The sequence below is a fragment of the Hakea prostrata genome, chromosome 5 (genome assembly GCF_041222555.1).
Source record: "Hakea prostrata isolate BN-2017 chromosome 5, UWA_Hpros_2, whole genome shotgun sequence".
Taxonomy (NCBI): domain Eukaryota; kingdom Viridiplantae; phylum Streptophyta; class Magnoliopsida; order Proteales; family Proteaceae; genus Hakea; species Hakea prostrata.
In genome coordinates, this window is record NC_142604.1 from 17,994,891 (window position 1) to 18,017,664 (window position 22,774).

The following is a 22,774-nucleotide window of genomic DNA, read 5'->3' on the forward strand; positions in this document are numbered from 1 at the left end:
CAACTATCTGAATTGCAGGGATTTCCTAAGGCCAAAGTGAAGTGACTAGGTTTGTCTTCTTCTATAGCTCTCCAAGTATAGCAGTTGCATCACAACTACTAACAAGTTTCAAAAGGAGTCCTTTTGGCACAAGATGCTAATAGTATGGCAGACTATAAGGAAATTTGTGTTCGAAATAACTGTATAACCTTTTTTGACCTTTTAGCTCTCCCAGAATAACCGATCCTATATGGTTTTGTGACCCAATATTTGGACATGTAAATAAGGGTCTCTATGCACTTAAAAACAAGGATCTCTTTGACCAAAAAAAAAAAAAACAAGGGTCTCTGGCTATCAATATATCTAGAACAAGACTCAGCATGTATGCAATATTCTTATAAGCTGCAGTGGAATGAGCTCTACACTAGATGATATATATATATACTAAAATATATATATATATATATATATATATATATATATATATATATATATATATATATATATATATATATATATATATATATATATATATATATATATATATATATATATATATATATACATTTCGCTGATTAAAAAAAATATGTCACATTATAGCAGCTCTTAATCCTTGTGATCTTACCCATTTGCAAGTGAATCAAACTTCTTTTACCAATAGACATCTATTGTGACAATTAGAGTTTCACTGGGAATGCATTTCAGATATTTGAACTGAATTGAAACCCATCATTAATTTTTGCATTGGGTTTTGTTTGTTTCTCAATTTTATGTGTAGGCTGAGTATGCTAGAAAGTCACCGTTTTTTATTTGCTCAAGCTAGGGGGTGTATCAATCTGATAGAGTAGCATGAAGTACGATAACACCAGAGATAGAAAAACCGAAACAAAATGCTGAAATCATTGATAACTTGGACTTGGATTCCACTAGTGATGGTAACCAGTATTTAGGATAGATTGATAATTTTATTTATGAATTGAAGATAAAATGGTAATCTAATTAGTTTGATGACATCTGTGGCATCTAGAGCAAATTGTAATTCATTTCAGTACAACAGGAAAGCTAATAATGACAATGCAGGATTGGTTGAGTGGTAAAAGATCCATACTTCTCAGATGGGAGACAATTTAATTATTAGTTATACATTAGTAGACTTAGAGTCAAAGCTCGAACAAAACTAAACAAACTTTATCCTTCTCAGAGATATAGATCCAAAAATATCTCTTACAATAACATTGTAGAGATTTTTGTCAGAATGAAGATATAACAAACATTCAAACTGATAGTTTGGACAAAGAAAATGCATCATTGATTAAAAACTGGTGACACCATTAGTTTTCCTTTTTTCTTCTTTGTGTCTTTCGATGCTAATTTTTTGTTTTTGTGGGATCAGTACACATGTTTACGGAATCTTTGACATGAACTTTTCTTTATTACACCGCGAGACGAACTGATTTGGATACACAGAAAGAGAAATCATTTTACAATATGATTATGTTTTTAACTTATTTTGAAAATCATAAGAATGACTCTGTCCAATTTGAAATCCCTTTCATAAAAGTCAAACACTTACCACATATCAATCAGATAAAAGGTCCAAATTTGATGAATAATTATGACTTGGAAAAAAAGTATTAGTTGCTAATACTAAGAAAAATTGTTAAGTAAATTATGAAAAGTGAAAAGATGTTGTTAAGATAATAGTTTCTTTCGAGAAATGGTCCAAATTTTTTTCTTGCTCCATTCCTGGATTGCATGTTTTAAGGTAACTTTGAGAGTAATCGTCATCTAACCAGGGAGTTCAAATTCAAGAACGTAGATTCCATTAGGGTTCTTAATTGCACGTTAAGTTTTCAGACAATTTTAAAACTTTGGATGGTTTTCATACGGAATCAACTTCCGAATTTCTCAATCTCAACGTCAGACCACAGAGGTCAAATTCTAAAAGAAGATAAATTTGTCATCCTTGCCAAGTTCAACCATGTCAAAAAAGGTAAGACCTAGAACCAAGAAATCAAAATTGAAACGGTGCCAAAGTCATGTTTGAATTGGCTGCTGCTTGGCCTGTGAGCTGTTTCTTGTTCTCGGCTGCTGCACCTAGCTAGCTTCGATGTCAAATTATCAAAGCTTGACCTTGACACTTACAAACTCGCTTTGGGTGCTGAACTGGTGATCTATAAGCTGACGTTTCTCAGATGATGTTCGCTGCTGCACCTTTGATGTCAAATTATCAAAGCTTGACTTTTAACACTTATAAACTCGCTTTTGGGTGCTGAACTGCTGATCTCTAAGCTGACGTTTCTAATCAGATGATGTTCGTTTTGTTCTACTAATAAGTACTTGTTGCCCTGCATGCCCACGTCTTTGCTGACGCTTATCTATTGATCTCTTCGTTTGGGTTTTCTATATAAGAGCTTTTGCCAAGCACTTGAATGAATATTCCAGAACCCAGATCAACAGGCAGACAGACAGAGAGAGATGGAAATAAGCGAAGAGGTAGTGATAGTTGGAGGAGGGATCGCAGGGTTAGGGACGGCAGTGGCCCTTAAGAGAGTTGGGATCAGAGCTTTGGTTTTAGAGAGATCTCCAAAGCTAAGAACCACTGGTGCAGCTATTACACTTCAGCCAAATGCATGGCTAGCTCTCCAAGCACTTGGTGTTGCTCATAAACTCACCTCTATTTATTCCCCTCTTCCAAAGTAATTCACCGCTACCCTTGTGTTCCATTTTACTATGTTTTTCTTAATTCTATCTCAAGGATCCATAGATCATTTTTTTCATTGTTCTTGATTGATTATTGATTTCTTGATAGGGGATCCGTCACAAGTGTTGCTAATGGAGCTACTCAATCTATTTCCTATAAAGGCATCAACGAGTGAGTTTGTCTCTTTCTGCTATATCATCTTCCATGTCTGCAATTCTTTAAAATTGGAATTTTGAAACATTTGAGCAGATAGAATGGAATGATTCCCATGTTGAAATAATTGAACTAAGTTTTGGCAAATATTGATGTCATGATGTGTGCAGGAAGTTCAGTGGACCTATCACTGTTCACAGAAGGATCTTATTGGAGACACTAGCTAGTGAATTGGACTCTGGTACCATTCGTTTCTCTTCAAAGCTTACTTCCATCCGTACAGTCGCCATGGATGATCATCATGAAGCTACTTCTGAAACCATCTTAAATCTAGACGATGGAACGGTCATCAATGCCAAGGTACGCAATTCAATATTAATGTTCAAAACGAATTCAGTTCCTCTCCATCTCGCGTTGCCCTCTGTCCTGTTTGTTCCACATTCATCAACCGTTTGATAGAAACGCAGTAACGGAATTAGTCCGTTTTCAATAGGCGTGATTCCTCTCCATCCATAATTTTACCTGTACACGTGTCACCCATCTAATGGTCAGAAGATAGAACAGAAGGCCAAGTGGGACAAAGAGGATCCGTATCCATTCAAACCAACCCAATTCCATCAGTTTCATCAGAATCCGACTAGACCAACTCTGACCCATCTGGTTTATTCAGATCAAAATCCGGCCCATTGACACTCCTAAACTTCATAATTAAACTCTTAGACTTGAATCCCCAGAGGTGGCTAAGTTGATAAAAGACCTATGCTTCTATGTAGGAGGTCAGAGACTAGAGGCGAAGTCTCTCCTATATTAATTATAAAAACTTTTCCCAAAGGTGCGACTGGATGATCTCACAAAACAAAAAAAAAACAACCTTGAATTGAAAGTTTGTGATAAGATATTTTTCTGTGTCACAGGTGTTGATAGGGTGTGATGGAGTACACTCAGTGGTTGCGCGTTGGTTGGGACTCAAGGACCCAGTGGATTCAAACAGATCAGCCGTGCGTGGCCTAGCAGTATTTCCTCAAGGCCATGGATATAAGCGGGAAGTCCTTCAATTCATAGACCATGGCAAAAGAGCTGGTGTTGTTCCTCTCACTGATAAAGAACTCTATTGGTACCTGACCTACAATTCTTCATTTAATGGAAATGAGATTGCAACAGACCCGAACTTGCTACAGAAGGATGTAATGGAGAACTTGGCCAAGGATTTCCCTTCGGCATTCTTAGAAGTTGTTCAACATGCTGATCTAGAAACAGTAACTTGGGCTCCACTGAAGTTAAGACTTCCATGGGACCTAATTTTTGGCCAGGTGTACAAGGGGAGCATCACAGTTGCAGGTGATGCAATGCACCCAATGACACCAGATATGAGCCAAGGTGGTGGTTCTGCTCTTGAAGATGCAGTTGTTCTTGGAAGGCACTTGGGCAATTCTTTCATCTCAAATGGGGGGATTGTGGCTGCAGAGGCAGCTAAAGCTATGGAAGAGTATGTGAAGGAGAGGAAATGGCGAACTGCTAGTTTGATCACAGGGTCTTATCTTGCAGGTTGGTTGCGACAAAGTGGCTCTAGTTTGTTCATGAACTTCTTTAGGGACTTCATCTTCTACAAGTTTCTGTACCCTAGGGTTTTTGATGGCACAAATTATGACTGTGGAAAGCTTCCCAGTGTTTGTGTTTCTTCACCTTCTGGATTAGATGATCAGACTAAGATTGATTAGGAATGCTAGGAAAACGTTTGTGTGTTATCTAATAAAGTTCAATTATTTTTTCCATGTATTTTGACCTCTTCAACTCAACTCTTGTCAATGCGTTGCAACTTGCAAGAGAGTTTGGAAGTGTCCTTCAACGTATTGTAAATGGTATATACAAAAGAATAACAATAATTAGCCTCTCTAGAGAAAATTGACATCTTGAGTCATGGAGATTTAAAGCGGGATTAAAGTAATAAAAAAAAAAAAAAAAAAAAACCCCTTTTAGATTAACACTTGAATTTAAATAAGAGTAAAATGATGTTTGTATGCTAATATTTGCAGTGAGAGGGATAATTGTAATTTTGTAAATTATAGGGTTGAACGTATAATTTTTACTATAATACGATGAGCATCAATAATTAATGCATTTTGAAACATTTTCTAGGCGTGGGACTCCAATTTTGCTGAGGTCCTGTGTAATTAATGAGCAAGACTGTCAAGCCCGCCTTCCCGGACGGCGGGCTTGATTTTGACAATAAGATAATCTAAAATACTCAAATTCTTGTTTAAAACATCCGTTCTGTTTGATTGTTTGGTCCAGCACAACCCATCGGTTCAAGTTGGGCGGTTCGACTCAATTGAGAGGGATACGTTTTATATACAATCCAAAACAATACGATTTTCAAAATCTTTTGAAAAACACAAAACCAAATTGTAAGAAACCAAACCTCATTTCGTGATATCGATGGAATCTCTAACGCATCTTGGAGAAGAAGAAAAAGAAGCAGCAGGTTGAACAAAAATCTTCTTTCTCTTGAAGCGTTTTTCTTTGCTACATCTGATATCGATCGAAGCTTGCATCTTGGAGAAGAAGAAGAAGCAGTAGCTTGAACACGAATCCAACTCGTTCTAGCTTTTTTCATGTTACACCTGATTTCGATCAAAATTTGAATCAATATATACGGTTTTCAAAATCTAAAACACAAAACCCAACCTTGCTTGCTCATACCTCATTTCTTTTTACACCCTGGGGTTGCTCTCGAAGCTCTAACGGAGAAGAAGAAGAAGTAGCTTGAAGCAGCAGTTTTACTCACAGATCACTTCGTGTTGAGCTTTCGATCAAGGCTCTGATGGAGAAGAAGAAGAAGTATCCGAAACAGCAACTTGAACAAGAAGAAGCCCTAGTTTGGGTACTCCTTCCAGCATTTGGAGCTTTCATGGAGAAATTCGTACTAACTCCTCCAACTGCTTCTACTGAACTCCAAGGTCTTACTTTCGCCATCAAATACATGTCAACTCTTTTCTCCCTTTGTTTACTTCTTTCATTTTTTTTAACTTGTCTTGAAATTTTGGGTTTGTGTGAATAGATTTAATGTTGAAGGGTATGTGACTAGATTTGGTCATCCGGATTGGGTCAAGACCCACTCGGCTGCTATATCAACTGCTCTCGTTGTTCTGACTCTCTCCGAATGCTTTGGTGCCACATCTGTTGGTAAAACCGTCTTAGATGAATTGGCCTACAGGTATGTTCCATTTATTTATTTTTTATTTGAACAATTTCTGGGATGAAGAGCTGTTCATGTTTTATGTTTAATATTTTGTTGCCTTTTTTTAAGTTCTTGAGTTTTTGATTGCAGTCTCAATGGGGAAAACATACACTACGGAACACCTGTTAATCCTTCTCTCCCAGATCAGATTCCTGGAGGATCTTCAAGTGGGTCTGCTGCAGCGGTGGCAAGGAACCTTGTAGATTTCTCCTTAGCTCTGAAACATTCACTCCCTTGATATACTATCATCTTGTTTTTTCTTTCCCCTTGATGGAGGTTCTCATACAAACCCTTCTTTTGACTGTTGGCATTTTCTTTCCAGGCACTGACACTGGAGGAAGTGTAAGAGCCCCTGCAGCATAATGTGGAATTTAAGGGATTCGGCCTTTGGATGGTGTTGTTCCCATTAGTGGTGTTGTACCTAATTCACAAAGTTTTGATACAGTTGGTGAGTTGCTAATACGGATTTTCAATCTTTTTTTCCTGTTATGTATATTTTTTTTTGTGATATATTTTTTAGAAACGCTTTCATGGTCTATGTCGAAGCATGTTTACTTAAATCCTGTTAATAACATTATTATAACTATGAGGCCATGAGCCATAAGCCATGAGAGTCCCCACCTATTTTGAACTTAGAATTTAACCAATATCATGGTTTGAAATGTTGACTGAATGTTGAAAAGTCGGTTAAATATTTCACTTGTGATGGGCGTGTAATGATCCCAAATACAAAGACTATTGTATTTCTTCAAAATTAATGAAACATTGAAATTTTGGTAAAAAAGTTGAGATGCACATTCTTTTATAAATCACCGAAGATTCATCCATCTCTTACTCATCTAAGGTCCCATGATAAAATTGAAAAAAACTATGTGCATTTAAACTTCAAGAAAGAGATCCTGAAATGTTTCCGTTATTTATTTATTTTTATGGTTTTTGGTGAATAAAAGTTTCATTACCAACAACTTGGAGGAGAAGGGGGGCCGGGTGGGATGGGAGGGGATGGGAGGGGATCTATTTGGGGCATGGGAGAGCCACATAAGCCTCAAGCCGTAGGAAGGTGGGGCCAGAAGACTGTGAAAGAGATACAACTAGATATCAGGATATTTATAGGGGGTGTATATTAAATGATGCAGCCTCAATTGAATGGAGTTCAAATATACCTGGATCTTGTAACAAAAACAGCTCCATTTGCTAAAGGGGTTGGATTTGGGGTAGTTTGGTTATGATGGGTGGGGTGCTTTTACAGAGTGATCTCAAATGGGGCCCTGGGGCTTTGGCTCTAGTTGAAATGTTTACAGACCATTTGTTGGCAAGAGGAAAAGGGGCGGGAAAGAAAAGTGGGACCCACTAGAAGCCCGTGGGGGGGGTGAGAATAGGAAAAGAAAGGTTTTCGAAAGTTGAAAATGCAAGTTTCATGTTAAATAAAAGGGATAATTACTATTGCCCCCTTATACTTTTGTTTTATTACTAATCAAATCCCCTTCTTTGTGAAATTACTATTGCCCCCTTATTTTTTTTTTTTTTTTTTTTTTTTGATAGTGTGCCCCCCTTACTTCTAAAGGTGTAAAATGGCTGTTAACATCAAATATGAAATGTCTATTTTACCCTTAAAATTAAGAAGTAAAAAATATGGCATTACTCTCATTTATAGAAACTATATTGCATGTCAATTATATCCTTAAAATCTTATATTTAGAATTAGGGATGTGGTGAAAATGCAAGTTCCATGTTAACTAAAATAATATTTTCCCTTTGGGGAGGATCCCAAATAAAATAATATTTTCCCTCTTGTTTTCACGAAGTCCTATCTAAAGTGATGGGACTTTGAAGAAGAGTGGGATGAGAAAAGTTGCTTTGCCATGTAAGTTGACGTTTCCCCTAAATTATGGAGGTTTGTCTCTTTATTATTCCACCCCAGCTAAATAAACAAACCTAGATTTTTGTGTTTAGTGGAAAAGTTTCATTTCTTCCAACCCTTTTTTCTCACCCAATTCTATTCCATCAAACAAATAGTATGTTAGGGTTTGTGATGGATAAGGTTAATGGCTTGGGGAGTGGAGTTTGAATCTGTACAAATTTGGGTTTAGGGTTTGAGCTATATGTCACACGGAGGGAAAACCTTGAGGTTGGGAACTGGGTTCTTAGGTGTGAGAATTGGATGAAACTTTATTCTGAGAATGGATATGATGGTATTGGAGGTGTCCTTCAAGTTTGGTTGGGTTTGGATGGTTAGATTAGGAGATATTAGCTTTCCTCGTTAATAAGGTTTCATAATATTCGACAAGTTAATTGCTGGTTTCTAGGGTTAGGAGGGTTAGAAAGGGGTGAAGATAGGATCAGAGGTTAAGTTTGTGATGGATGAGGCTGTGAATGAAGTAAGGTCAGATGCTGGCGGCTGATTAGGGAGATCTAGTTCTGTTCTTTTTTGTGTGTGTGTGTGTGTGGAGAGGAAGTGGTCTGGTGGGGGGGGGGGGTGTTAGGGTTCAAGAAATGAAAAAAGAGGAATGGTGGGGATGGGCTCGCTTTCAAGCATACCTGCTGTAGAGCCTTGTCTTCTTGTGTGGAAATGGATTTGATGAAAAGTGTAGGCTGAATCCACAACCACAATAGGATTTGGACTTGAACCACCAAGAGCCTTGAAGAAAACACCGTGGATTACTCACCAAGGATCCCCAGCATCTTGGATATTATCAATTATGGTACCAGTCTTATCATAGACTTTGATCAGACAAATCTCACAGAGAAGCTGCAAGTTGACAACAACTAGCAAACTTAATCCCATCAACTGGTTTTTTTGGGGGGTGTATTTGTAGATTGCTAACCAGCCTTCCAATGTGCTCCCTCCTTGGAATAGGACTTGAAACCTTGCTGGACTAGGACTCTTAACTCCTAGGCTCTACTTCATGGAGACCTCAAACTAAAATTGACTAAATAAACGACTGTAAAGATTTTTGAACTTGACTTCAGTTGGATGAATTACAAGCTATATCCTAAACCGAGAATTAGAAGGGCTTTGTACAGAAAATACTTCTAATACTACCACTACTGCTAGGCAGTAGTCTCTTGGTGCTGGGTAGCAACTCTGTGAACCCTATTTTGGTGTTGAAACTGCATCATCAAGCTAGAGCTGACGTCAAAGAAGATGTTTTCAAAATCAAGACAATAAAGTGGGTTGGAAGTCCATCATCTGAGATTCTGCTCCATCCAAATGTGAGAGAGAGTGGCACCATTTTATTTCTTGCATTACAAATTGAACTGCCAGAAAAAGTGGTATCCAACTAAAGCCTGTGTTTTATGTTATAAACAGCAACCTAGGGACTGAAATTAACTGAAAAGAAAATGATCACAAAATTTGTAAACATGCTTAACTAGGCAATAATTGAAGTTTATGAGTTTTGGTCACCCAAATGGTCCATTTCCTGAAATTTGGTACATTAGGTGGGATTTTGGCCCCTCTGTTGGCAGCCTTAAGCCAAGCAAATCCTGTTTCATCATTCCATTGTCAGTGACGTCTATGCTAGATTTTACTTGGAATGGTATTGGTAGTACATGACTACCATGCATTCTACCATTTTTATATGTCATGAAAAATGTACTTCTAAATACATTCATTTCACAAAGAAAACTGCAATGAACAAAACAAAAGTGAAGGTCCCATTAATAAAAACAAACAACAAATTAAGAGAACCCATCCAGTAGAAAAGAATTTTAAGGAATAAGACAACAAGAGGTATTGACAACATGACTAGCAGCCCATTTCATGAAAGGTATTGACAACATGACCACCAGCCCATGATTCCAATGTTGAGCTGAAACAACTTCAATGTTAGGAATGAGTTTTCTGATAGAATCAGGAGCAAGAGAACCTTGAACCAGCTTTCTAATTCTAGTGTGCTAGTTCCCTTGGAAAAACAGAGCAGCTGGGCCGACTGTTGACTACAAATTGACACTGCCTTATTGAACTTCTACAATCTGGTCTGGTAATACACCTTAGGCTTCTAATTTTGTCTTAATTCTGAATTTTCTTTGTGGGTTAAATGGGGCTAACTGGCTAAGTCATCCTTGGTCATAGTTTTACATTATGTATGCCATACCGACAAAACATTTGAGTTCCTAATTCTATGTTCTGCCAAATTTGAAATGCTCTAATTCTGGGTTCATTGGAGTATTTCTGTGTTTATGTGCAGGATGACGGTCTACTATTCATTATAGATCACCTAATATTAACTTGTACTGATTGACTGAGGCTGCATGGCAGGTCAAGGACAAGAGCAGAACTAAAATGCTTGAGGTTTTCTGTAGAAGCCACGTTTTGTCATAGCCTAATTTGATCTTAAGCAAAACTATATTCGTCCAAAGCAAATGCAACCCAAAAGAAACCTTATTGGGCTCAGTTAATTGTGGGATGGGTCATTTTTTACTAGGTCTGCAAGGGAAATTGTGCATTGAACTTTGAAAGTTATGATCTTAAACTATGACTTATTTTGTTTTTAAGTGGAATTGAATATTGCTGATCATATAATTGTGTTGATATATGTTGCTGGTGCATTTGCTGAACACAGCTTGAACTTTTGTAATAAGTGGTTAAAACATCATATCAGTGTAAAAAGGTCAGGGTGTTGGATTGCAAGTATGAGGGGTTTGTGTGTTGTCTACCCTCACACCTTTTGCCCCTTGGTGCTGCATTGCATGATTGGTTTCCCATGCAGAGTTGTCTGCATGGGCCTACACATCTGTGGAGTGTTGATCAGCCGATACATATTTACTGCGTTGCTAAGTCAATGTTGACCTTAGTTATTACCTTGAGCTTTCAGGATAAGCGGTTCTAGTAATATATCTTGAAGCCTTTTCCCAGTTTGTTGAAAACTGGAAGTAGCTTTAGTAGTAGTGGTGATTATAAGCTCAGTGTCTGTATCCTGTGCAAGAGCAGTCGTGCGAGAGTTGAAAATTTAAGTAGATATGAATGCTAAATTTTTTTTTCTATTGTTTCTTACTGATTGAGTCATTTCACTCACATAATGTAATCCTTTTTTGTACTATATGCCAAGGATGTCCAGATCTACGAGATGATCATGTCTTCTTCTCAACAATGTTGCCATTTTCTTGTTCAACTGTCAAGACACATATGATAGATAGATGGCTGATTTGTTGCAAAACTATCATGAGAAATTCTATAAGCATATCAGGATGTTCTCACACAACCCTTTATTTGTAGCTTAGTTAATATTCTCTGTTGCTCCAATGTGTGATTGCTTTTTTAGTTTAATTGGATATTGGCAATCATGATACCAATTACACTAGGGGCAGACACAATTTCAACATCAAGACCAAGCAAAACACAAGCCAAATACCAATTTTTCTTTATATCCTAGTCCAAGATTACAATCACAACTAGAAACTGCCGTCTCCAGAAGTTGAAGATGTGGAAGACGATGAGGACAAGGAAGGGGATGAAGAAGAAGATGTTGAGGCAAGCGGAAGTGGCAGTGAAGGTGGTAGTGGTGATGAAGATTGACATATAATTTGACATGGCAGACAGAACTGGAATGGGAACAAGATTGACATATAATTTGATGGGTTTGCAAGCAAGGGCCAATGAAAATTTAGGTTTCACAAAGAAAGATTTGTAGAATTATTTGAATAGAAAACGGCAACGTGATTTGCCATATGGGGATGCCGGAAGCTTGATGTTTTATTTAGACAATCAACGAAATTTAAACCCTGCATTTGTATATTCTGTACAGATGAACAGTGAGGATGACACAAATAATTGAAACATGACCTTTATATGGAAACATTTTTTATCCCCCTTAAATTTGTATATGGATAGTGGTACTAATTTGTATAAAATAATGATAGACCATATACATTATTGTAATTCTTCATTTGAAAATTTCAATGTGCATAACAGTGGTTGGTTGCTCAATTATGGGATTGTTTTTTTTGTGGGTTCCAATACAAAAGTACTTCACATAAAGAGTTGGTATGTACAGTGGTTATTCTAATTTATCAAAAAATTATGAAGATATGAAGATTTGGTATGTATGAATGCGCAAACGTTTATGCAAACTTGGTAAAACGGAATGGTTCCGTTCTGATCACAGTGTTGAAACGGAATGGTTCCGTTTAAAAAGGAACCATTCCCTGGTTGTCATATTCACGACTGAGTTGAAACGGAATGGTTCTGTTTAAAAATGAACCATTCCGTTTCATCAGACTGATCACAGGGATGAAATGGAATGGTTCCATTTAAAAAGGAACCATTCCGTTTCATCGAACGATCACAGGTGTTGAAATAGAGTGTTGAAACAGAATGCTTCCGTTTAAAAAGGAACCATTCCCTGGGTATCATATTCATGACCGAGTTGAAACGGAATGGTTCCGTTTAAAAAGGAACCATTTCGTTTCATCAGAGCTTGATCACAACTTTGAAATGGCATGGTTCCGTTTAAAAAGGAACCATTCCGTTTCGTCTGATCACAGTGTTGAAACGGAATGTTTCCATTTAAAAAGTAACCATTCCGTTTCATCAGACTGATCATAGTGTTGAAACGGAATAGTTCCGTTTAAAAAGGAACTATTCCGTTTCATCGGACTAATCACAATGTTGAAACTGAATGGGTCCATTTAAAAAGGAACCATTCCGTTTCATCAGACTGATCACATGGATGAAATGGAATGGTTCCGTTTAAAAAGGAACCATTCCGTTTCATTAGACTGATCACAGTGTTGAAACGGAATGGTTCTATTTAAAAAGGAACCATTCCCTGGGTATCATATTCACGACCGAGTTGAAACGGAATGGTTTCGTTTAAAAAGGTACCATTCCCTGGTTATCATATTCATGACCGGGTTGAAACGGAATGGTTTCGTTTAAAAAGGACCCATTCCGTTTTAGCATAGCCATGACAGTGTTGAAACGGAATGGTTCCGTTTAAAACAGAACCATTCCGTTTCATTATTGGGATGGCTATGATATAATGGAATGGTTCATTTTTAAACGGAACTATTCCGTTTCATCATTGTGACAAGGTTGATGAAACGGAATGGATCCGTTTTAAAGGTGCTTGAAATGGAACAATTTCGTTTGATCACTGTGATGACACTGATGAAACGAAATGGTTCATTTTAAATTCCGTTTCATCACTGTGATCAGGCTGACGAAACGGAAGTAACTTCAAAATGGAACCATTCCGTTTTATCTAGTTCCACGTTATTCCCATTTCCTCCAAAGTGCTTTTGAAACAAAAAGACATCGCATTAGTGAATTCCCTCTTGTATGCCCATCGACGGCTTTACTAACTTGGTTAAAAGACAAGTTAAATATAAACCTATATTTCAAACCAAGTATTTAAAATGTTCAAAAATTTACGTCTGATTCACGACTTTGGTGCTTTAACTGCCACCATATCTTTCAATAGCTTCACATGACTTCAGAATATGATGCGGGTGAAAACGAAGTGCCATAATATTGCCAGTGTTTCCGAGAAATGCCGGTAAAAGGAATTTACCGCGGCACTTAAGAAACACCGCCGTAGACTATAACATTCATTTTTTTCCCGGCATTTTTATAAATGCCGTTATTAGAGTTTTTTGTTTGCGGCGTTTTGGAAATGCCGTAGTAGACATAAGAGTTTAACTTTATTACCGGCATTTTTAATAAATGTCGTCATATGTTATGCTGGTGTTTCTAATAAACACCGTCATATGTTACCTATGCCGGTGTCAGTTAAACGCCGGGATAATTTTTTTAATTAAAAAAAAATTGGTTCCAAAAAGCCAAATTCAATTTTACAAATGAAGATCCAATTCCATCAATCCAAATTCAATTTTACAAATGTAAATGTGCCACTTTCCGTTATACATATACCAACAATCCAAAATGTAAGCACAACTGAAATCCTATATTCTACCAATTTTACAAATGAATATTCAATTCCATCAATCCAAATTCAATTTTACAAATGAATATCCAATTCCATCAATCCAAATTCAATTTTACAAATGAAGTACACTATTTAATAGGAAAGCTCTGCTTTATCCCTACTTTACAATTTTCATTTTTATACTTGCTCACCAGTGAGCTTCTTCACCATAGATAATATCAACTCCATATCATCACTTCTCCTCCAACTTACTCCAAGTGAAGGCACTTTCTTTTCCCTCTCAACAAGACTCTGAGCACTCAAAACAAACTTGACGCCTCTTCAGCTATGCTGATGATTTGACAAATTAACAAGAGCACAAAACATCAGTAGAATTGGCTGCTAATTAAGGAAGTAATGAAAAGAAAGATTATTGTATTAACTGTTCGCCATAATTAGTTACCTGCTTGTTACTTTGTAGCAGTGCATATCAATCCAAGAAGGTTGTGTGCTTGTGCTGAAATTCTTTACTGTGATAGCAAAAACCACAAAGGTTGTAGTGATACCGATCATCAATCTTGTTGTAGCATTTCTCACAAGAGTAGAGCATATCCTTTATAAAGAGCCCATAGTGTTCAAATTCTTTCCGTGTTGCTAATATGTAGTAGAGTACAGTTAGCTCATTCATATCAAGATATCCATCGCCTTCTTCGTCCAACTTTGCGAAATATTCAGGCTTGGGGCCTTTGTTCTCCATATTAGGAAGACTATAATTCCATAACTCTGGAAGCAACTCAACCACCAAGGTTAGAATCACCTCTGACTCACAAGGAGCAAAAAAGTTTCTAGGAAAGCCTCCTGGGACTGCAGTTTCAACAAATGACAGAATATGGATGCATTCTTGAGCAGCTTCTGCAAAAACCAATTGAAAAGAAAGATTGGTCATGCAAAATCTGTAAAATCTACGAAATTTATAAATATCAAAGCCTAATTTGTAAACCACAAAATCTGTAAAATCTATGAATATCAAAGCATAATTTGTACCTAAGGCCTTTTCATTTAAAATGCTAGGACAAGCAGCTGGTGGTGGGGAGTTCTCATTAAGAAATGGTTCTACTCGGTTCGGATCTAACCAAACTGGGTATCCTTTAATTTTTCCCTGTAATAAACAAAAAATGTGTTTTTGTACATCAACAGCACAACTCATAAAATTACAATTTAGTTTCATCAAACTTGAGTAGAGTATTCAATTGCTATTCTTGTGAAATACCAGAACATTCAGAGCAACCAGTGTTGCCATCCCTTCACGAGTCCACTACAAGAACCAAAAAAAGGAGATAAGTTATATTCAAAATTGAGCAGCACATAAAGGATTTCACATATAAATCATGTATATCAGTAACGGGATTGTAAAACTATCCTGTCCAAAGTTGAGACGTCATTTGATAATTATATGGCTCGGTTATACAAAAGGAAAGTATGAGGATGTTCCTAATATGCAAAAAGAATTGTTAGTATCCCTCTTACCTTGGAAGCAGATGCAATATGGGGTACTACTCAAGTCAGCAAGTCCAGGCTTCATGAAAGGCTCATCCTATTGAAAAAGCCACAAACAGTAGGAGTTGAGAACAAAAAATGACTTGGAATTTTGACTTGAACAAAGAATCAAACTCATGGACATGGGAGTCACCTCATAGACATCAAGACCAACTCTAAACATAGGGTTCTCTTTTAGATGCTCAACCAGAGCTTCTTCATCAACCACAGGGCCCCTACTACAATTCACAAGGATCGCTTCCTGTAAAGAATATTGTTTGTCTCTCTAAATTTATATGCTGCTCATAATCAGTTGAATCTTGGGAAAAAGTAGTCTGTATAGATAACTCACCTTTTTCATTGTTGAGAGCCTCTCTTTGTTGATCAGATGATAAATAGTTTTGTCCAACACAGGATGAAGACTTATCTGTAAAGAGCATCAACAAGACCATTTTATTAGAATTGGATTATCCGATTTTAGATTATTGGAAAAGCCCTAGCAGTGCAAGTTTAACACTATGAAAATCTAAGTTTGTAAATATATGCACACTTATTGATTATCTAATATACATATTGAATACTAGTAACACTTTAAATGTCCCAGTTGAGCACCAGATATTAGACCTCACCAAATCAGCCTCACGGAGCAGCTCTTCCATTGTAGATGCTCTTTTCCAAGTGACAGGCTTTTCACCATTTTCTTTCAAAAATTCTCCATAAGCTGCAGAAGAGAAGCAAATAAGCTCCAACTAAGATATATCAGGAAACAAGTACAACTAAACTTTCATACCTGAGTTGAACCTTGTGAGCCAAGCCTATCCATTACAAGTTGAGTTAATTGGTTCATTTCAAGCTGAAGTTGACTATAATCTTTTTCCTTCTCCACTAATTTATGTTTGATGTCTTTGATCTCATTCTCCAATTTTCCAATTTTTTGCTGACTTTTTCTCTTTCCAATCGCATCTCATTGTCTTTCTGAGTGAGGTGACGACTAATAAGTGTAACTCCTACACCTGCACCACGATCCCGCCCCGGACGTTCCTTCCCAATGACTACCTCAAAAGCATTGTCTTGGGCCATCTGAGAAGTCAATCCAACGCTCAGCCCATTCTTTCCATTAAGCCCTTTGCAAACCCCATCTCAACTTATTCCCAAAACCCTAATCTCACTCAAACTTAAACCAACTATCAGAATTATCCACAATTCTAACTGGTTACCCCCCCCCCCCCCATAGACTCCTACCAAAAACATTCAAATTTGGTTGAGTTCTAATCAGACAAACCCAAGAATTTCTACATCATTCTCTTTCCAGAAATCTAAAACCCTACTTGTAAATTGCTGTCAAATCAATTCCATATACTTCACCCCCATTAAAACATTGTGAGACCTTCACTGTTATCCACTACAACCTCATTTGACATAAACCTTTCACTAAACCACAGTCCAATAAAATCCTAACCCTAATATGACCAAATACTATTTTTTGGCCTAGTTAAGCCCACCTGTTCATAGCAGATCTGGTCATTAACTTCTACTGGTCCCCTACCAATCTAGAACTACATCCGGTAGCCACCCTATATGTCTGGTGTAAGGCTTTCTTAAGGTTGAGTACTCAATTAGGAGACAGCAAATGATAGTAAAAGTTTTAGTTCACCTTCGCACTTTAATGTGCTGTATTGGACATACTAGATTGTGTAGCATTATAGATGTTTACCATGAGTGCAAAACATGACTTCAAAATTAAAGAAAATGAGTTTACATGAGACAAGCAAAAAGCTTCAGAGCTGCATATTTGATGAAATTAGAATGAGTTACTGATCTGAATTTCAGCAGGAAAACCTTAAGTGTTTTGATGTAAGGAAGCTTCAGAGACTGCATATTTGACATGTTCCTGCAAGATCCAATAATTCATAACTAGTAGAACATGATAATTCACTGGGGAAAATCAATCTTGTGCAAAACAGTTGTATTTCATATTTATACTTCCAAGTCAAGGTACCATCTTTGTAGTGTCTAGAATTCAGACAACATGAATTATATTGCTTGCATCACTTGTCTAAGAAATAAAAAGAGCTGCTCTTCGCTGACTGCTGGTGCATGTGAAAGTTGTGGGAGTAATTCTTCCCATTTTCTTATATTAAATTAAAAAAAAAAAAAAAAAAAAAAAAAAAGACACTCCACATAGAAACCCATAGACATGCATTTGAGAAAGAAAGGAGTCATCAACCATTAAAATATGAAAGTTTTCACATGCATCCAAAGAAAATTTAAATGAGCATTCACCACCACAAGTTAAACTCTCATTCAATCAGTGATTTTAAACTAAAAAGTTCTGCCAAGCTGAGTGGAGTAGGCAAAACAATTTAGCAAAGATGAGGGTCAATTTAAAATTGTGAAGGACAAATATTGGTATAAAGTATAATAAAAACAGGAGGAAGGGGAATAGAATGTCATACAGGGGCAAATTTAAAGGACATTCCTACAATCAGACCAATCTAAGGTGGAAATGATTTCAAAGTTGTTTGACAACAGAGTTTTGAGAAACAAACGCTTCTCTGTATAGTTGCTCCACCTAATCCCAATTTCCCACCACTTTTTCTCCAACAGATAAGGTTGGGGGTGTGGGGATAGGATGGCTTTGATCCCAGGCCTGAAAGCTTGAAGTCCACATGCTTTATCAGTGACCCTACCTAACACCTTTCATAAGTGTTTTAAACATCTAAAAATAATTGCAACTCTCCTCTTTAAGGCTAGGTTGTACTTGGATATTAACCCCCTAGCAAAAAGCACCCTTGTATGGAAAAATACATGGGGGTGGTTGTTAGTGGCGGTCGATCAAACCAAGCGACTGCCTGGTCTGTTTTCGGAGTTTTGCCATATTTTGCCCCCTGACTTCTATAAAAGGTAACCCTCTTCCAATTTACGAATATTTTATTCGTGGTTACCGTTTTTTGAGGTTAGACAGCTGCGGAGAAGTGCCGAAAGCGGATCTGAAGTGCTGGTAGTGATCTGGAGATCAATCCTTCCCTGTTTCTGGTATTCTGGAGTGAGGTAATGGATTCACCCTTCATCCTTTATCTCCTTTGTCTTTCAATTTCCTGTTAACCCATCCCCTCATCATGGTGGTTACCCTTTTGATCAATCGTAACTCTCTTTCCAATCTTCTTGATGTGATTCATCCGAAAACGAAACCCTGCTTTCGTGAAAAGGATAGATCCAGTCAAGGGGAGAGTTCTGGGTAATCCAATGATGGTAATTGTTAGGTTTCCTTTCACCCTTTGGCTATAGGAGTGTTAGATTCGAGATTTAGGTCATGATCACTTGAAATCCGGATTGAAAACGGATGATCAGAAGCCTGAGTTTCGGATTGAAACTCTCTGTTTTTGGGGTGGTCACTAGTGACGGTCGCTCAACCTAAGCGACCGGCCCAAGCGACCAGCTGGTAAATAGTGACCAAATGACTTTTGGTTTTGATCCACTTTGATTCAATTGACTAATACATTATTGTAACCCTGTGTTTAGGTGTTCTCTGTTTGAAGAGAAAGTCTTATACTAGTTTACGGATTCCGCTTTACAGACAATTTACTTATATGCAAGTAAGGACATTCAATCATATCTTTATGAATATACTTAAACATGCTAGTCCAGTGTCTGTTAGCATTAGTCTTTCATTATATATGTTGTTGTAGTCATGTTTTACATACTAAACTTGTTATATTACTACTGTTTGTCTTGTTTACATATATATTTTGTTAATTATGAATGTTACGTATTGATGATGGTTAGTGTGTGGTTTTGATGGATGAGATATTCCTTTGGGATATCTTAGCTTGGGATATCAGAAGGATGTGGAATGGGACACATGCCTGCTGATGTCTCCAGCACTGTCATGACTATTGGATGACATTCTTAGGTAGAGTCTAGAATTTGCATGGCTAGGTACCCCACATGCTACTACCCTTTCGGTAGGGGGATTGAAACCGGATGACCCGTGATGACAGTGATGTGACGTTGGTCCACTGTTAGTCATATAAATGGTAGGGTTGGGCTCATGGACGTCCAAAGAACAGACCGGGTATCGTGAGGAGTCATGAGAGCATCCGCCCCAATAATATGTGGATGACCATAGGGTTAAGGAGTGGAGTCTAACAGAGGTAGCCAGTCCGTGAGGATTCTCATTCCTAGGTTGCGAAGGATACTGAACCGAGTTGGTTGGTGCCATAGGGGATGTATCTGGACTTCATGTAGACATGTTATCAGTATGACCTTGCATTGGATTAGAAACCCCGATATGTGCCAATACTCATTACCAATGGTCGTGGTGAGAGAGTGTTGACTTAACCCCAGCCATGGTTTAAGAGCCAGGTGTGGACTTTTCCCTTTTACCCAGGATCCCTAAAGAGATAACCAGTCCTTGTCGGATCAGAGGGACTAGACTTACCTAGGGGAGGGCTGGTGTATATCTTAAAGCATGTCAGCTGTTAGAGACTTGCATAGTTAGAATCATAGTATCATTCATACTTTGCACTCATTCATATTCTTTATGCATTTATGCTTGTTGGATAATTGATGGGAATTGTAATTGTTCTTACTAAGTTCTCTAGAACTCACTCCTTTATTTGTATATGTTTTATTAGCCTGCACAGATGGAGGAAATGTGTCGGAAGATGGACTGGTTTCCTATGAAGGAACCTTCCCATATGAAGAGGATGTGGCACCGACAATGAGAAATGGAGATAGCCTGTGCGGGAGCTCCTGCGAGTGCATGGAGTGCGCTTATCACACCCATTGATGGACAAAGATGAAAAGTGGTTAGACAATTTGCTCAGCGAATGGAAAAGAATTGGAGGACCCCCTTTCTAGAGATTCATGAAAAACATTATTTAGCCTTAGAAAAGGAAAGTAGAAAGAAAATAATATAACTCTTTTGATTGCTTCCGCTGAACTCGTATTCATTTAATTCATTATTCTTCCATTTATTATTTTTATTGGAGTATTTGGACTCCTGTAATTCTTTTAATTCATTTATTGAATTGTTATTGCTCTTGATTGTCTTTATTTGTATTTATATTGTTGATAGACTGAAACCGTGGATCCTGTGATGGATCACTCCCATGGGTTGTTGAGCGGGTAACCGAGACCGGCAGGTGGGGTGTCACAAAGTGGTATCAGAGCCAAGGTTTTACAAAATCAATAATACTTAATACAAGTGTTAGATGAGCAATCTGAGTCATAGATCCATAAGTGACTCAAAAGAACTAGAGTAAATAATAGAACATCTTTCGTTAAAAACAAACTAAGAAAGTAAGTGAATCTTCTTTTGCATAACTTACTATAAGTCAAGCGAAATATATTCTCACATTTTAATTATTAAAGAAAGTGCATAAGAGACAATAATATAAATGCAACAAACATAACTGTACTTCATTAATGAGATAATGCTTTACATAATTTGGAGCGTACTCTACGCTTTACAAAATGATAGGAAATGAACATGTGCTGAATAAAAATTACAATAAACATATCTAAACTCTGAAGTCAGCTGTACTGAATAAAAAAGGATAAAAGCCAAAGTCTACTACTGCTGTGGTGGAGGTGGTGGTGCTAGTCTCATCTGGCAGAGTATGTTAAGGCACTCTGCTATCGGCCCCTCATCTTTGCCTGCCCCTGCTCGAACTGGTCCATTCGAGTGAACAGACCTCTAGCCCAAGGTGGTGCGACCTCCGAAGTATCCTGAGCCTCGGATGTGCCTCCTGTCTCGAACTGAGAAGGTGGTGGTGAGTCTGCATGATCAGCATCATCAGCCTCTACATCCATGTCCTCTGGCTCGGCTGGCATCTCAGGTGAGTTTGGTCCGCCCAGTAAGTGCATCTGAGTGACCAATCTGTGACCTATCGTGCAGCCATGTCCGACCGGAATAGTCTCCTCTCTCTCTAGGTCGACCCCGAAGTGCTCGAAGATCTGTGTCAAAAGTCGCCCGTATCCAAGGTTCGCTCCCCTCGGATATGTCACTCGATAGATCGTGGCATTCTGGATTATGTATGCCAAGTTTATCTAGTAGCGGGTGTACACTGAGAAGGTCATCATAGCCTGCATGAGTGAAATCTCACTCTGATGACCTGCCTTAGGCAGCAGGTTCTGTACTATGATCCGTGAGATGATCCTACATAAGGGAAGCAGCTCAGTCACTGACTCTACCCCGCTGCACTCACGTAAGCCGATGCTCGAGTAGACGAGAGCCCTCTCCTCCCAGTGGATGACATCATCTGACTCAGCCCCCGGCTCGAACCATCTCCTGTCGTTGTGGATGTATGGCACGTCTAGGATGTGAGCCAGCTCCTTTGTGGTGAAGCATATGTCTGTAGTCTTCACCCGACTCTCTATCACTAGCATGGTGTCATACTCTCCCACCCTCTCTTTGTGGAAGGTCAGGTTGCTGTAGAATAACTTGACTAGCTTTGGATAGGCATCCTCATTCAAGAACAAGGTACCTCTCCAGCCCACTACCGCGAATCTACTCTCGATCTGGAAATGCTCGACCTCTGAAGTCACTACCGATCGACCATACTCGATCGGGTGCTGGCTGAAGTGGCCGAAGAACAGCTCCTGTGCCTCCGGTGACTTGAAGTAGTCTGGATGGATGGGGTCATGTGCGTCACCTCTACCTGGACCACGACCTCGGCCGCGAATTGGTACTCTCCTACCTCCGCGGGCAGCCATCTAGTGAGAAAATCTGTTTTTAGGCGAAAAAAGATGCAAAATGAGAGCCATGAGATGTCCAGTAATTACCTGTTAGCGTAAAAATGCATAGTGAACAGTAGATCTATACCTAGACATGTTTTGGGAAGTAAAAGAAACATTTCGCGTAAAAGAAAACCTAGAAATAGTTACAAATTGTAGTTTCTTACATGCAAACCATGGAAATGAAGGGTTTTGTGAGAAGATTACCTATGTAGCGTGTAGATGTCGCATGGGAAGTATTTTCCTAACCCTTAGCACGAAATCCCCAGAGCCCAAAATGTGTTTTGAGAAGTGTAGAAGTGAAATGAGACCCAAAAACCGTATTTGAAGAGTTGCTGTCGTGCGTATTTTGGGGCGGTCGCTACTAGCGGTCGATTGACTTAAGCGACTGGCTCAAGCGATCGGCCCAGTTGTTGTTGCATAGATTTTTGGATTTTGGCTCTGTCTTGATTCTTTTTGGACTTTGTGCTTGTTGTTGCTTCTGTTTGGGAATGTTGGCATTGTTGTGAAGTTGTTTTGACTTGAAGAATCTTTTTCCAGACTTGATCATATAGT

General features: G+C 38.2%; 2 protein-coding genes across 2 annotated transcripts; both read left to right on the top strand.

Moving 5' to 3' along the window:
- Positions 1–2,457: 2,457 nt before the first annotated feature.
- On the top strand, positions 2,458–4,554 carry LOC149015561 (monooxygenase 2-like). Its single transcript, XM_089154700.1, has 4 exons — positions 2,458–2,678; positions 2,792–2,854; positions 3,007–3,196; positions 3,751–4,554. Exons 1-4 carry the CDS (start codon positions 2,458–2,460, stop codon positions 4,552–4,554), a joined length of 1,278 nt encoding a protein of 425 aa, XP_089010826.1.
- A 1,103-nt stretch (positions 4,555–5,657) lies between these two features.
- LOC149015562 (amidase 1-like) lies at positions 5,658–11,592 on the top strand. Its single transcript, XM_089156553.1, is given in 6 exon segments — positions 5,658–5,818; positions 5,895–6,050; positions 6,165–6,287; positions 6,395–6,522; positions 8,165–8,286; positions 11,473–11,592. Coding segments are annotated over 6 exon segments (810 nt in total).
- Positions 11,593–22,774: the final 11,182 nt, after the last annotated feature.